At 53.4% G+C, this 14,314-nt stretch overlaps 1 protein-coding gene across 1 annotated transcript in view; it reads right to left on the bottom strand.

The window, feature by feature from the left end:
- RHPN2 (rhophilin Rho GTPase binding protein 2) overlaps nucleotides 1-13,888 on the bottom strand; it is a 62,388-nt gene extending 48,500 nt beyond the window's left edge. The window contains exons 1-2 of the mRNA XM_041745561.1: nucleotides 13,802-13,888; nucleotides 941-1,056 (exon numbers count right to left, since the gene is read on the bottom strand). Of these exons, the coding sequence (XP_041601495.1) occupies nucleotides 941-1,056; nucleotides 13,802-13,870 (185 nt within the window). The 5' untranslated portion in view covers nucleotides 13,871-13,888. The remainder of the gene's footprint in view (nucleotides 1-940; nucleotides 1,057-13,801) is intronic.
- Between the last annotated feature and the right edge of the window lie 426 nt (nucleotides 13,889-14,314).

The raw sequence follows: 14,314 nt of genomic DNA, 5'->3' as shown, positions 1-14,314 counted from the left end.
CCGTCAGAGTACTGCCGCTGTTACGAACACCTGGCTTGGTGTATTTGCTTTTCCCAACCACCTCCGAGCAGCCTCTGGGCGCCCAAAGGCCTCCGACAGCGCAGCTGACCCACTGGGAACACCCAACAGCCATATCCTGCCAGGTTTCCAGGTGCCCGGCCAGGTTGCCGGGTTCCAGGTCCCCACGAGCGCCCCACGTCCCTTTCCGAGGCTGCAGGAGGCGCCTGTCTCACTCGGCCGGGCAGCAGGCACAGTGTGTGCCCTGATTACCCAGGGCAGGAGGCGGCACGAGGGCTGCCACGCGTCACCCCCCGGAACTCTGGCGGAAGAAGAAAGTCTGTATTCTTCATAAAGAAGAGGAAGCTGGCAAAGGGTCCCACGTTGCACCGAAGGGTGTGGGGAGGGCTCCCAGCCGCCTCTGACACAGGTGAAGTGTCACTGAGTCCTACGCTTGATAAGTAACTATTTTGCCACCAGAGCATAATAACGAGTGCCCCAAGGCCACGGGGCTGTACTGGGCCTGTATTAGAGGGACGGACGCTGGCAAGAAAAATGCCCCACTCCCTTCCTCCGGCCTTCCCTTCCTTTATACATCCAACAGTCACCACCGGTGATTCTAGGCCAGGCACAGCGTCTCCACTAGGCCACAGAGAAAACGACAGACAAGTTCCCACAGAAAGCAGGGAATGTGATCAGTGGCTTCCCCCCCTCCCCGCCCCGCCTCCCAATCACACAAACAGCCTGGGTAAAATACTTGTCTTTAACATAATCAAGCTCTAGGCCAGGAAGGGCCTGCTCCAGGCCCTGGGAACAAGGAAGGAACCCCCAGAGTTTAAAACCAAGAGCTAGCGAGCTGGGCAGACCTGGGAGTTTAGGGATGATGGATAGGCCCCGGGAGAGGCAGACTCCCCAGTGAGGCAGAGGAGTAGCAGTCACTTACTTCAGGAGGTTTTCTGCTCCCGTTCTCATCCGCACGGCTTTCAGGATCTGCTGGTTCAAGGCAGCCCTCTGATTCTGCAGTTTGCTCCGGCCAGTTTGCGCAAGGGGATTGCAACCCTAAGGGAAAATGAGAGAGAAACCTTTAGAGGGTCCGCCAACTCTAAAACCGATGACAGCTTTAGGATAACAGAAACGTCTTCAAAACTAACCTGTTCTGAAAAGTAACATCAAGACGGCAAAGACATAAGATATCGAAAAGTATAAAAGAAAACAAAAGTCACTTACGGCAACGCGATTCCGAATACATTGCTTTGGCCCCCCTGCCCGCGTATTTTACGCATAGTGTTACTTTTCAGGTCACTGCTGTGCTGGGAGTTCCCAAGACCAGCCCCGTGTTCGGGGACTCACTAGGACTCACAGGACTCAGCACGTAACTGCACTCACAGCTGCATGACAGCAACCTAGTAAGGACACAGCTGGATCACAGGGGGAAAGACACAGGTAGAGGCTGGAGCAATCCACGCGCGGGCTTCCTTTCCCATGAAGGGTCACACAGAACATATTCTCCCCCCAGCAACAGAAATGCAGCGGCCGTGTAGAGGATGTCACCGCCCATGTTGGCCCATCAGGAAAATCAATGCCCGGGAATTTTCCTGGGGACTGATCCCCAAGGCACCCCCTGCTAGTGCGTACCCAGATTCTAGACTCCCAGAAGGAAAGGAGGTATCCATCATAAACCACATGGTTTGTGCCAATCTTATTATCAGTTAGGGGATAGAGGGAACTCTTCAACAGCCGCTTCCCAGATGCCAAGGAGGGGCCAACCTTTGTAAGCAGCCCCCCGCCACCCCGGAAAGTATTTTTTATAATCTCTGCCAAGTTGATATGCAAAAACAGGTGTCTTTTTCTTCCAATTTGCAATTATTATTGGTAAACTTTTTCTTTCATTTATTAACTGATCACTTGAATTTCTTCTTCGGTGGATGGTCTGTTCATTGTTTCCTAGAGTAACTGGACTGCAGAGTTTCATTCCGAAAAGTTTAAGATCAGAGTAAAAGTTTCATTTTAACCTACTAGTGTGCTTCCCACCCCGGCAGGTAAAAGCCCTGGGAGCCGAGGGAGGGCTCCATTCCTTTTGAAGCTTATCTTTTTACATTCTGCCCTTTGGGGGGGGGGGGGCTGTGGTTACCCCCATGGGGTGGCTGGTGGGCAGCACCCCTTGAGGAGACGCCCTTTCTCTGCAGCTGTTCCCCTGCCATTCAGCTCTGCCCCACCTCTGCCCAAGCCATGGCCTTCACCCCAACGAGGGAGAAGTTATTCAGAACCCTAATCTTCTCAGGGATTCCCCGCATCAGTGCCCTTTGGACTAGTGGGTCAGAAACGAGTTCCGTTCCTCCTTCCACAAAGATCTCGTTCTCACTTGCCAGCAGGTCACCACCCACCTGCCCCCATGCAGCCCCCCAAGTACAAATTACACAGATTTTCAGAATCCAAGTTGGAATGGTCTTACACGGGACGCCTGGGTGGCTCAGTGGTTGAGCGTCTGCCTTCGGCCCAGGGCGTGACCCCTGGGTCCTGGGATCGAGTCCCAGATCGGGCTCCCTGCGAGGAGCCTGCTTTTCCCTCTGCCTGTGTCTCTGCCTCTCTCTCTGTATCTCTCAAGAATGAATAAATAAAATATTAAAAAAAAAAAAAAAAAGGAAAGGTCCTACAGTTAACCCCTTTCAAACCATTCAATGATCTCTGATTTAAAATAAAAATAAGGGATCCCTGGGTGGCGCAGCAGTTTAGCGCCTGCCTTTGGCCCAGGGCGCGATCCTGGAGACTCGGGATCAAATCCCGCGTCGGGCTCCCGGTGCATGGAGCCTGCTTCTCCCTCTGCCTGTGTCTCTGCCTCTCTCTCTCTGTGTGACTATCATAAATAAATAAAATAAAATAAAATAAAATAAAATAAAATAAAATAAATAAAATAAAAAATAAAATAAAAATCAGGGAACTGTCTTTTTGCAGATAGGAGACTGAAATGTCTTTAATGTGAAACTAACTGAATATGAGAATTCTAAAATAACAGCCCTCCTCTTTCCTTTCCACTTTCCAAAATTACTATCAAGGGATGGTTTGATCCGACTCAAAATCACACGGTTTCACCCAAGCTGTGTTCCATTTTACAGAGAAGCTTTAATAACGAATTCCTTTATGTACATATTCCCAGGGCTAAGATAAGCAGCCATTCCAGCTCACGGATAAGAACTTTTTCCTGCTCCTATACTTCACCCAACTTCTGGCTGGCCCACAGATGCGGAGTCAAGTTTCTAGATAAGATGTAGGAATGCTCAGGATTAGATATGACTGAGTAATTGGAAGCAAAACGACATTACTTCTTACTGACAGGTAGGAATGCTGGGCCAGCTGGAAACACTAGGAACCCACAAGACTCTCTGGAAGCTTCTCGCAGCCCTGTGAGGCAAATCTGGGCAAGACTGCGGTAAAGACCCCCTGGCGTCCCGGGAGGCTGCTAGCTGTCCACCTGCCCCTGCTGGTGGGGACCCACAGTCTTCGCCCATGCCTTCGTTCTTGGTGGGTTCACAACAGGATACAGAGCGACTGCAAACTGGAGGGGTTGTGCCAGGGTCCCAGGCAGCACCTGCCACACCTGTTTAGCCTGGGAACTGGAAGCAGGGGTGGGGTGAGGGAGTGGGGAGCCTGAACTATCGGGCCTCGAGGATCATGGTCTACAAGGCCTACAGTGAAGTGAGTCTTTCTGCCACGTGGAGTCTGTTGGTTCCCTCCACAGACTAAGGTGTGGGCATCTGCATCAACCTTAAAATGCTGGAGGGATGATCCAGCAGCCAACACCCAGAAGAGCAAGTACACTAAGTACTTGCCTCAACTTCCTCACCCGGCCGATATGGTCCCTGGTACAGCCTCCGAGATCCCACGCTTCTGAGGCTTGCAGGTTAAGTGAGCTACTCAAGATTCTTGGGGCGGGGAGGGTGGGAGCAGGACTTAAGCCCATGTCCCTGCTGCCACTCTCAGGTGGGAGCTGTGAAGCAGCCAGCAGTAGGAAAGCAGGGGGAATGCGGGGACGACTCACCTGCAGACCCCAGACACCCCTTCTGTGCTTCCCAGCTGAGGGCTGCCCAGCATCGCTAAGCATCCCCTTCGGGCACGGTGCTCTGGTCCCACTCCTCTCCTCTCCCACCTCGCAGCCCTCGACAGTCAGGGATGGTAACTCAATGCACCCCCATCTCCTTTCCAAAGAGGAAGAACACTGATCTCCTACCTCGTCAGCTGGAAATTGAAGGGCCCTGGCCCTTGAGATGGACTCAGAGTGAGCACTTGACCAGGATAATCAGAACCCATCAGGAAGGGGTGTCTGGGGGGCTCAGCTGGTTAAGCATCTGCCCTGGGCTTAGGTCATGATCCAGGGGTCCTGGGCTCGAGCCCCGGAGTCCGGTTCCCTGCTCAGCAAGGAGTCTGCTTCTCCCTCTGCTCCTCCTCCTCTCCTAACACCTGCCTGTGCACGCTCTGTCAAGTAAATTTTTAAAAGTCTAGGGGCACCCTGGGTGGCTCAGTGGTTGAGCATCTGTCTTTGGCTCAAGGCATGATCCCGGGGTCCTGGGATCGAGTCCCACGTCAGGCTCCCCGCAGGAACCTGCTTCTCCCTCTGCCTGTGTCTCTGCCTCTCTCTGTATGTCTCTCATGAATAAATAAAAATCTTTTAAAAATAATAAATAAAATATATTTTAAGAAAAGAACCCATCAGGAAGATGCCATAATTTTTCCCCACTGGCCTTTACCACCAGTGAGGGAGTGTCTCCCCAGAAATGAATACCAATCCAGGGGGCACACAGCTGAGAAATGCTGGTAGCAGCAGTTGAGCCCTAGACCAAGCCAGGCCTGAAACCATTCCTCTGCACCGCTCAGTTACCAGAGCCAATGCATTCCCTTTCTTGCCTAAGCTAAGCTACTTTTTTAAAGTTGAGGCATATTTTACACATAATAAAACACATAGATCCTAAATACACAGTTCAGTGGTTTGGGACAAATGTATAAACCTCTGTAACCACCACTGCAATCAAAATTAGAGCATTTTCATCACCCCAACCCCCCGCCCCCATACTCTGGTTTCTATCACCACAGACTTTTGCTTGTTCTAGAACTTCAGATAAATGGAATCATACAGTATAGACTCCTGTGTTTGGCTTACTGTGCTCAATACTATGCTTTGAGATCCATCCACACTGTTGTACTTCTCACTGGTCTGTTCCTTTTTATTGCCGAGTAAAATTCCATTGTAGGGATGCCCCACTTTGTGTTTATGTGTCACGTTGGATTGGAGTTTTCTGGCGTCTGCAACTAATCCTTTCATTAGTCCTAATTAGAATAAGTTCATCTAGAGTGAAAACTCCATTTGTCAACATCCCCCTGGTGTGACCTTTGTGCCTAATCACACTGCTCGGCTGGGAAACAAGTATTTTAAAAGCAATACCCAGGGCACCAGGGTGGCTCAGTGGTTGAGCATCTGTCTTGGGCTCAGGGTGTGACCCTGGGGTGCTGGGATCGAGTCCTGCATCGGGCTCCCCGCATGGAGCCTGCTTCTCCCTCTGCCTGTGTCTCTGCCTCTCTCTCTCTCTGTGTCCCTCATGAATAAATAAGTAAAATCTTAAAAAAAAAAAAATTTAAAGATAAAAGCAATACCTAGGCACAACCTGGAGCACTTAAGTTGCAAGGAAAGAAAAGATACTCAACCCATATCTGCAAAGACAGACCTAGGCAGGGAGAAAGGCAAGGCCAGGCCACCCAGAAGGCAGATGCAGAGGGCATAGACCAGTTCTCCTTCCCAACTGGGGCCCCCCACTCACATCAGTGCCTGGCGCCTCGCTCCCCTCGCCCCAGAGAACCAGCACGGGCTCTTCTTCCACACAGCCTGTAAGAGAGAGCTTACACACGCAGATGTTTCTGCAGCAAACTGAGGGCCCAGTGTGAACCCGGGGTCTCCAGGTCAGGTGTAAGACGGAGCACGGGGTCACAGGGCAGGGTCTCCTAGCTACAGCTCCTCGCACGGGGCAGGGGAAGGAGGGTGCTTTTTGCAGCTCCTGTAGCACAAAGATGATTTCCCTGCCTTTCTCACTCCTTCCGAGTTATGCAATCCCTCCCTCAACCACCAAACTCTGGAAAGCAGGGCTGCTTGTGAGGGAGCCAGAAGCTGTCAACCAGAGAGCACCGAAATAGCAGGCAGCAGCCTGCAATACACACATGCATCTAATTTAACTTTTCACCATGCTGGAGGTTCGGGGCAGGCTACATGAACAGAATCTAGCTTTTCCTTGTCCCTAAAAACTACAACGTAAGTCCGGCAGTTTTCAAGAGCCCTCCTGCCCTTCCAGGATCTCTCTGCCAGGCATTGGGGCTGCGCAGCGGGGAGCACCTGCTTGTCACTGGCATCCCCAACCACTCGCACGGGGGTGGGGGGGAGGCTGCACAATATGAAATCAAGACTGGGCCATAATCCTGAACTGAAAGCTTCCTTCAGTCACTTCAAGGAGTCTTTACCAAAACCTCCTGGGTAAACCACTCACAGTTATTTTCCAACGCGTTGAATGACTAACAAAAGCTTTTAGAATCACCAAAATTTCCATGAATCAGGTACATTTCCAATCCCAAACGAAGGACCCGCTTATTTCACCTGGTAGGACTCACTCACCCACAGCTGATGGTTCTTGTCTACAAAGTACATCTGTGTGGGTGAGGGCTGTAGATGTGAGCTTGTACACTTCTGTAATTACCTTTTTTTTTTAAGTTTATTTATTTTTAAGATTTTTTTTTTTTTATTCTTGATAGACAAAGAGAGAGAGAAAGAGAGGCAGAGACACAGGCAGAGGGAGAAGCAGGCTCCATGCAGGGGGAGCGGGACTCAATCCCAGGACTCCAGGATCACGACCTGAGCCAAAGGCAGATGCTCAACCACTGAGCCACCCAGGTGTCCCAGTTTATTTATTTAAGTCACTTCTATGCCCAACGTGGGGCTTGAACTCACAACCCCAAGACTAAGGATCATATGCTCCTCTGATAGAGCCATCCAGGCCCCTCCCCTTAATTCCTTTTTTCTATAATTACAATAATTCACGTCACTTTTATAATGCAGGTAGAGTTGGACAAAAAGAAACTACTTCTGAGGCTCTCGATCACCTGCTCCTTCCTCGTTACAACCCAATCAAAACCTGGGACTTTCTAAGGGCGGATGGCCACAGTGAAGCGCGTGGGTCTGACTGGAAAGGCCAGAAGCACTCGCACCCCCCCCACACCCCATCCTGTCCCTGGAGCTGCAGGCAGATCTCGCTCCCAGCCAGCACCCCTTGCTGCCCACTCTGCCAGCCACCCCACCCCGTGGCTGGGCCGCACCTGCCATTCTACTGTCCCCTGTGGCCACCTCCAAGGCAGCGTTTCTGTCACGAGACCCTGGCACCTGAGCCAGCCAAAGAAGGAAGTGGTGACGAGGCTAAGGCCAATGCTTGGTATCAACAGGTGGTGCCTTGGGATCCATCCAAATGGCCCCAGGATGCAGGGGACATTTATAGTGTTATAGCTAGCCCATCACGCTGATTCTCCTCTGAGTCACCCTGAAAACTCTGTTTCTGCCAGGCGACCCCTCCCAGCCAGGATCCCGTAAGGCGAAGAGCCTCTGGGCTGCTGGTGAGCACCTGTGCAGCGAGGCAGACGCTCACCAAGGCCATGATCAACCCGGAGCCAGGTGAGGAGGGGGGCAGCATCACCAACTTTCACATCTCTCCTCCCTCCCTCCCCATCTGGGGAAGGACTGAAGCTCCAAGGGGATGGGTCCAGACACCTGGAGGGACATTATCACGCCCCAGGAAAGCTGGAGCTGAGGAGCCCCCATAACCCACACTGTGTTCTGCAGACCCAGCCCAACAGAAAGCTTCCCCACACACAAGTGTGCTCATAATTATATGATGTGCACAGGTGTCTAACACAGAATTACACTTCCCTAAGATGAATGGTGCAGGCCAAGAAGTAGGAGGAGTTTTGGGGGTTAAAAAAAAAAAAAATCTTCCTTGTCTGCTGGAGCCTCAAGAAAGCCCAGAGCAAACAGGGACCATAAACCAGGACACGATGAACCTTGGGGCCCCGTCCAGCCTGGAGGTTTCTGTGGACAAGAAACAACTTCTCCTCCAGCTCTGGGGTAAAAACAATGGAACTAAATTCATTTCGGGTCATTAGTGTTCCCAAAGGATGAAGAGGCAGAGATAAGGACAGACAATACTGCACTTTGTCCTGATTCTCTCCTTCCCCACAGTGCTCAGACCCTTTCATCCAAGGCCCTTTCAACAGCCCCGGGAAGGGCTTTCTCCCGTTTTTCTCCAGCTGGTTTTCTCTTGGCCATGAACAGGATTTCCTGCGGGTTTTAGAACGACAGCACCCAGAGAGCTCAGGAGACAGGACCTGCTCTAAATGTTCCAGAAACTTACATTCCTCTGCATCAACTCTAGGCCAAGAAGACACATTCTTCCATTCTCCCACACTTTCCTCAAGACGAGCAGGAAACTCATTTGGGAAAAAGCAGCTCCATTTCCACTGGTCTTTAAGAAAGTAACGTAGAGTTCTAGAGCTTGTGCCTCTATGTAAACAGATTCACGTAAAGGAAAAAAAAAAAAAAGAAAAACCAGAGAAGACAGAGAGGAGGGAAACACATTGCAGTAGACCACAAAGCTTTCGGTCTTTTTTTTATTTGTTTTTCATTTAGAGACACCGCCCTCCCCCTGCAGCCGCCAGTCCAGGAGGCCAGAGTCTATACTGACGGGGTCTGTGCCTGACCAGGGGCCAAGCTGTGTCCGTGTCCTCGGGCTCTGTACACCCAAGTGCTACACGGCCCCAAGAAGGCCCTGATTTACTGGGGACCTCCCTCTCTGCCAACGATTGTTTTGTACATTCAGGTTCCAGGCCCTGCTGGCAGAGTGAACTTTTGGGCAATTGTGCAAGTCACACAAAACAGTTGAAGCTCTAAATATGGACCATGGACACCCACCTCCCCCCAGGCCCCTGAAACACACTTTTTGCTCTGTGTTCTTTTTTTTTTTTTAAGATTTTATTTTATTTATTTATTTATGATAGTCACAGAGAGAGAGAGAGAGAGAGAGAGGCAGAGACATGGGCAGAGGGAGAAGCAGGCTCCATGCACCGGGAGCCCGACGTGGGATTCGATCCCGGGTCTCCAGGATCGCGCCCTGGGCCAAAGGCAGGCGCCAAACCGCTGCGCCACCCAGGGATCCCTGCTCTGTGTTCTAAAGCAAAGAAGCTGAGTCCCATTCAAGCAGGGCCTGAGCTATCTGGACAAGGCGCTGACTCCCAGCACCAGCCGCGCCCTAGGACATGCAGCCCACTGAGAACGGCCACGGGAGCCAAACTGGGAGTCCAGTCGGCCCCAGCATCTGACAGGGGTCACGCTCAGAGCCTGTCACTCAATAAATGCTTTCTGAATGAATGGAGCAGAATGGGATTTTCAAGGAAAAAAAAAAAGGTAGGATAGAGCACAGGATGAAAGAGCAGCCTGATTTTAGCAGCAGTTAATTTGACCCTCTAAGTGTGTGCAAAATCTCCCAAGTCCAAACAGGGGATGGAGGGGCGGGCCCACCCTGGGGGCAGCTCCAGTCTCAGGGGTCCTCACGTCCTGCCTCTGCTTGGCTCACCCACCCGGTATGTACAGCAGCTGTTTCCAATCCCTGCCCCGCCCCTCACCTCCTGGGACCCCTCCAGAAAGCTGTTCCCTTTCTCCCCCAAATCTTCAACGTGCCCTCCACCCTGAACTCCTGTACCACCTGCTATAAGAAGGCTCTAGGGGATCCCCAGGTGGCTCAGTGGTTTGGCGCCTGCCTTTGGCCCAGGGCGCGATCCTGGAGACCCGGGATCGAATCCCATGCCGGGCTCCCAGTGCAGGGAGCCTGCTTCTCCCTCTGCCTGTGTCTCTGCCTCTCTCTCTCTCTGTGTGACTATCATAAATAAATAAAAATTAAAATATATATTTTATTTATTTATTTATTTATTTTAAAAATTTTTTAAAGATTTTATTTATTCATGACAGACACAGAGAGAGAGAGGCAGAGACACAGGCAGAGGGAGAAACAGACTCCATGCAGGGAGCCCGATGCAGGACTCAATCCCGGGTCTCCAGGATCACGCCCTGGGCCAAAGGCAGGCACCAAACCGCACCACCCAGGGATCCCAATAAAATATATTTTTAAAAAAAGGCTCTAGACTTCCCCATTCTGAAACAAACCTGCCTTCTCTCTCCTATGACCCCCATCTCCCTCCGGCTATCACCTCCTCTGCTCTTCTCCCTCTGCACCCCACCACATTTTGCCCCTGACTCTACCCACTCATGAACCAACAACCCCCTAAATAACTGAAACCAGTATTTTCCAGCGCTCTTCTGACTTGTCAACCTCACCTCTCCACGAAAAAGACTCCTTTCAGTTTCCTTGACACTGCAGCCCTCCTGGCTTGCCTCCAGCATCCCTCTGCTGGTCCCTTAAGTGGAAGTATTGTTCCCTTCTGTCTTGGGCCCTGTCACAACCCCCCAGCTGCTTCCCATACTGGTGCCCCCTCTAAGCTGCATCTCCAGCCAGGGTACTCTCATAGCTGCCTGCTCTGTGGAGTGCACTCCCCCGTGAGACCACGACTCGGATATGTCATGGGGGCCTCAAATCCACCTGCCCTACACCAGCCTCTGGGTTCCCCCACCTAAGTGATGTGCCTGCCCAGGTACCTAAGGCAGACACTTCAGATTCATGTCATTGGCCCCTTCCGCACCACATACTGTCCATTAGCTCCTCACATCCCCGCTGCCACTACTGGGGCTCATCACTCTGACCTCCTCACTAGGATCCCTGTCTCCAGTCTGGACCCCTGGTTTGAGTGAGGGGTGCAGGCTGGCGGTTAGGATGGGTGCTGAGGCTGCGTTTACACAGCACTTTATAACTGAAAAGTCACCAATGGGATCAGAGTAGGCAGGGCAGAAATGATGGAAATTTCAACTAACTAACCCCCTAACTCCTTCCTGGCCTCTCCCCCATCCCCCACTCACAGATCACTCAGCTTTCTGGGACATGAATCTTTCACACGTCTGCTCCTTCTAAAAAACACTCTGATGGTTCCCTGAGGGTCCCTGCTTCCTTAGCTGGATGCATGGCCCTGAACAACCTCCTTCCCACTTACTTCCACACCCTAAAGGATTCCTTCACAAGTGCTCCCAATTCATGCCTTTGCCCATGCTGTTTCCTCTACCTGAAGCGCTCTTCCTCCCCTTTTCACCTGTATAACATCCTCCTTTCATCCAGGGAGCATTCGTTTTAGGTCAAACTGGCTCAGATCACAAAAGTGAGAAAGGTTCAACGTCAACACCTTTTATTATTCTGGTACAAAGAACATCCTTACTAGACCTCCTTTTCAAAAGAGACGTTTCTAATTGTAAACCAGTGTTTCACCTTATTTTGTGCCCACAATTCTCCTATTTACCATCAGAGAAACTGCACCTAAAAACACCCAATCTGGGACGCCTGGGTGGCTCAGCGGTTGAGCGTTTGCCTTCGGCCCAGGCTCCCTGCATGGAGCCTGCTTCTCCCTCTGCCTGTGTCTCTGCCTCTCTTTCTCTGTCTCTCTCATGAATAAATAAATAAAATCTAAAAAAATTAAAAAATTGAAAAATAAAAACACCCAATCTCTCATTGTCTCCCAGGTCCCCTGCCTACAGGGCCATCTTTCCTGTGCACACCCTCCCCTGGAAAACCTGTTCTGGAAAACAGAATGTAACCCTTAAAAGTGTTCTTTTTTTTTTTTTTTTTAAGATTTTATTTATTTATTTTAATTTAATGTTTCTTTTTTTTAATTTTTATTTATTTATGATAGTCACACACACACACAGAGAGGCAGAGACATAGGCAGAGGGAGAAGCAGGCTCCATGCACCGGGAGCCGGATGTGGGATTCGATCCCGGGTCTCCAGGATCGTGCCCTGGGCCAAAGGCAGGCGCTAAACCGCTGCGCCATCCAGGGATCCCCAGATTTTATTTATTTATTCATGAAAGAAAGAGAGAGAGAGAGAGAGAGAGAGAGAGAGAGAGGGAGGGAGAAGCAGGCTCCACGCAGGGAGCCTGACATAGGACTTGATCCCAGGTTTCCAGAATCAGGCCCTGGGCTGTAGGCAGTGCTAAACCGCTGAGCCACCCAAGCTGCCCCCCTTCTAGGTGTTCTATATCCCTTCCTCCCCTCCCTCTGTCATTTCCCCCAAATGCTGCTGTGGGTACAGACTTGGACCTGGTGAGAGTACAAATGATTCAGGGAGGAAATGAAGTCCTGGGAAGAGACAATAAATTGCTGGAGGCTACACAGGAATTTTGTCAGGGTGGCATTCAGGTTCCGGGGGCCTTAGGACCAAGATCTAGGGATTCCCAGGCCCCACCTCCTTCTGCAATTCCACGGCCTGTGATCCTCTGTCCCAAATGCCACACATAATTAGAAGTTATAATCCTGTAATTCCATGATGACATCTTTGAACTTAAATATACCTTAAAACTACTCTCTCTCTTTTTTTTAATGCTAAAAGCAATTTAACCAAAAAATTTTTCCCACTGCACCCTCACCTGTTTCTAGTTCCCCTCCTTTCCTGCCCATCCCCTGGGGCCCCTGCCCACCCAAGAGCAAAAGCCCAAAGGCTGGGTCACGTGGAAGAAGGAAGATGCCAAGATCATTAACCCACTGGATCGTTAGGCTTTGAACAATTAAGAATTGATTGTCCTGTGGGAAGCAGTTTCACTTCCCTATTTATAATTAGGCACTCTGCCTTCTGTCCTAGAAGTTATATTAAAAACAAACAAAACAAAACAAAACCGCACACACACAAAAACAACCCAACCATCTCAACCTACTCAGTCAAACCTGGCTAACCTCCAAAGGCTATTTTTAGAGTCGCTGGAACCTCCAAGGAGGCAGTGTCACCGCGTCTCCGGGTTCCAAAGCATCTTTGCACGGGAGGCCTGGCCACCTGCGGGCACCGCAGCGCCCCCGCCGCGCGGCCTGGGCTGGCTTTTGAGGGACGGGGCTGCAGGGCTGCGATCCCAGGACCGGGCGCGGAGTGAGGGGCGCGGGGTCGCACCCACCTCCCGGGAGGCCGCACTCCCGGCGGGTCTCTCCAACGATCAGGTAAATCCGCCCCGGCCCAAAGGGAGCAGGGGCGAGGCCGCGCCCCCCCGCCTGCAGCGCGCACCCCCTCCCCGGGGGCTCGGGGCAGCAAGGAGGTAACGCGCGAGGTCACCTCCACCTACAGCTCCCCCTGCCTTCTAGAAGGCGAAGAAGCGGGCACTGGAAGTCCTGGAGGCGAGAGGAGAACGCCCGGCCGCCCGGGGTGATCCCTGTATCTCCACCCGCGCCCCGAGCGCTCGGGTCCAAGGTGGGCTCGAGCCCCAAAGTGCCGCCGAGGGGGACTGATCCCTTCTCCGGACGCTCGGGGTCGCCGGCCGGGGCGGCCACGGGGGACCCCTCCGGGCCTCCAGCCTCCGCCGCCACCTGCGCGGGGCAGCCCCACGCGCCGCTCCCCGCCCCCGGCCCCAGAAACACCGGGACTGCGCCGCCGGGGACTCGGCCGCCCCAGCCCTCCCCGGAGCCTCCGCCCGGCCCGGCCCGGCCCGGCCCGGCCCGCCCCAGGCCCGGGCGCCCCCTCCCTCCCCCTCCCTCCCCCTCCCCTCCCGGCCTGGTCGACCCCGGCCGCGCGCGCCCGCTGCGCCCTCCGCGGCCTGGGAGCCGGAGGGCTGGAGCTCTCCGCAGGCCCCCGCCCACCCCAAGCCGCCCACCTTCCGAAAGTAGCCGTCGCTCTCCTTCTCCAGCGGCTGGGGGGCCGCGGGCAGCAGCGCGTCCGTCATGCTGTCCGTGCAAGCGCCGAGGGCGGACTGAGCGAGGCTCCGCCGCGCGCCCGCCCAGGAGGGCCCCGGACCCGCCCCGCCGAGGCCACGCCCCGGCCCCGCCCCGCCCCCTGCAGCTCCGCCCCAGGGCAGGCCTGGAGCCTGGAGTCCCGGCCGGGTCCGCCGAGGCCCCGCCCCGGCCACGCCCCCGCCTGCAGCTCCGCCCCAGGGCAGACAGGGAGCCTGGAGTCCCGGCCGGGTCCGCCGAGGCCACGCCCCCGGTCACGCCACGCCCCCGGCCACGCCCCGCCCCCTGCAGCTCCGCCCCAGGGCAGACAGGGAGCCTGGAGTCCCGGCCGGGTCCGCTGAGGCCACGCCCCCGGCCCCGCCCCCGCCTGCAGCTCCGCCCCAGGGCAGGCCTGGAGCCTGGAGTCCCGGCCGCGTCCGCCGAGGCCACGCCCCCGG

Source organism: Vulpes lagopus, chromosome 2 (genome assembly GCF_018345385.1).
Source record: "Vulpes lagopus strain Blue_001 chromosome 2, ASM1834538v1, whole genome shotgun sequence".
Taxonomy (NCBI): Eukaryota; Metazoa; Chordata; class Mammalia; order Carnivora; family Canidae; genus Vulpes; species Vulpes lagopus.
This window is presented reverse-complemented; position numbering and strand designations above follow the sequence as displayed.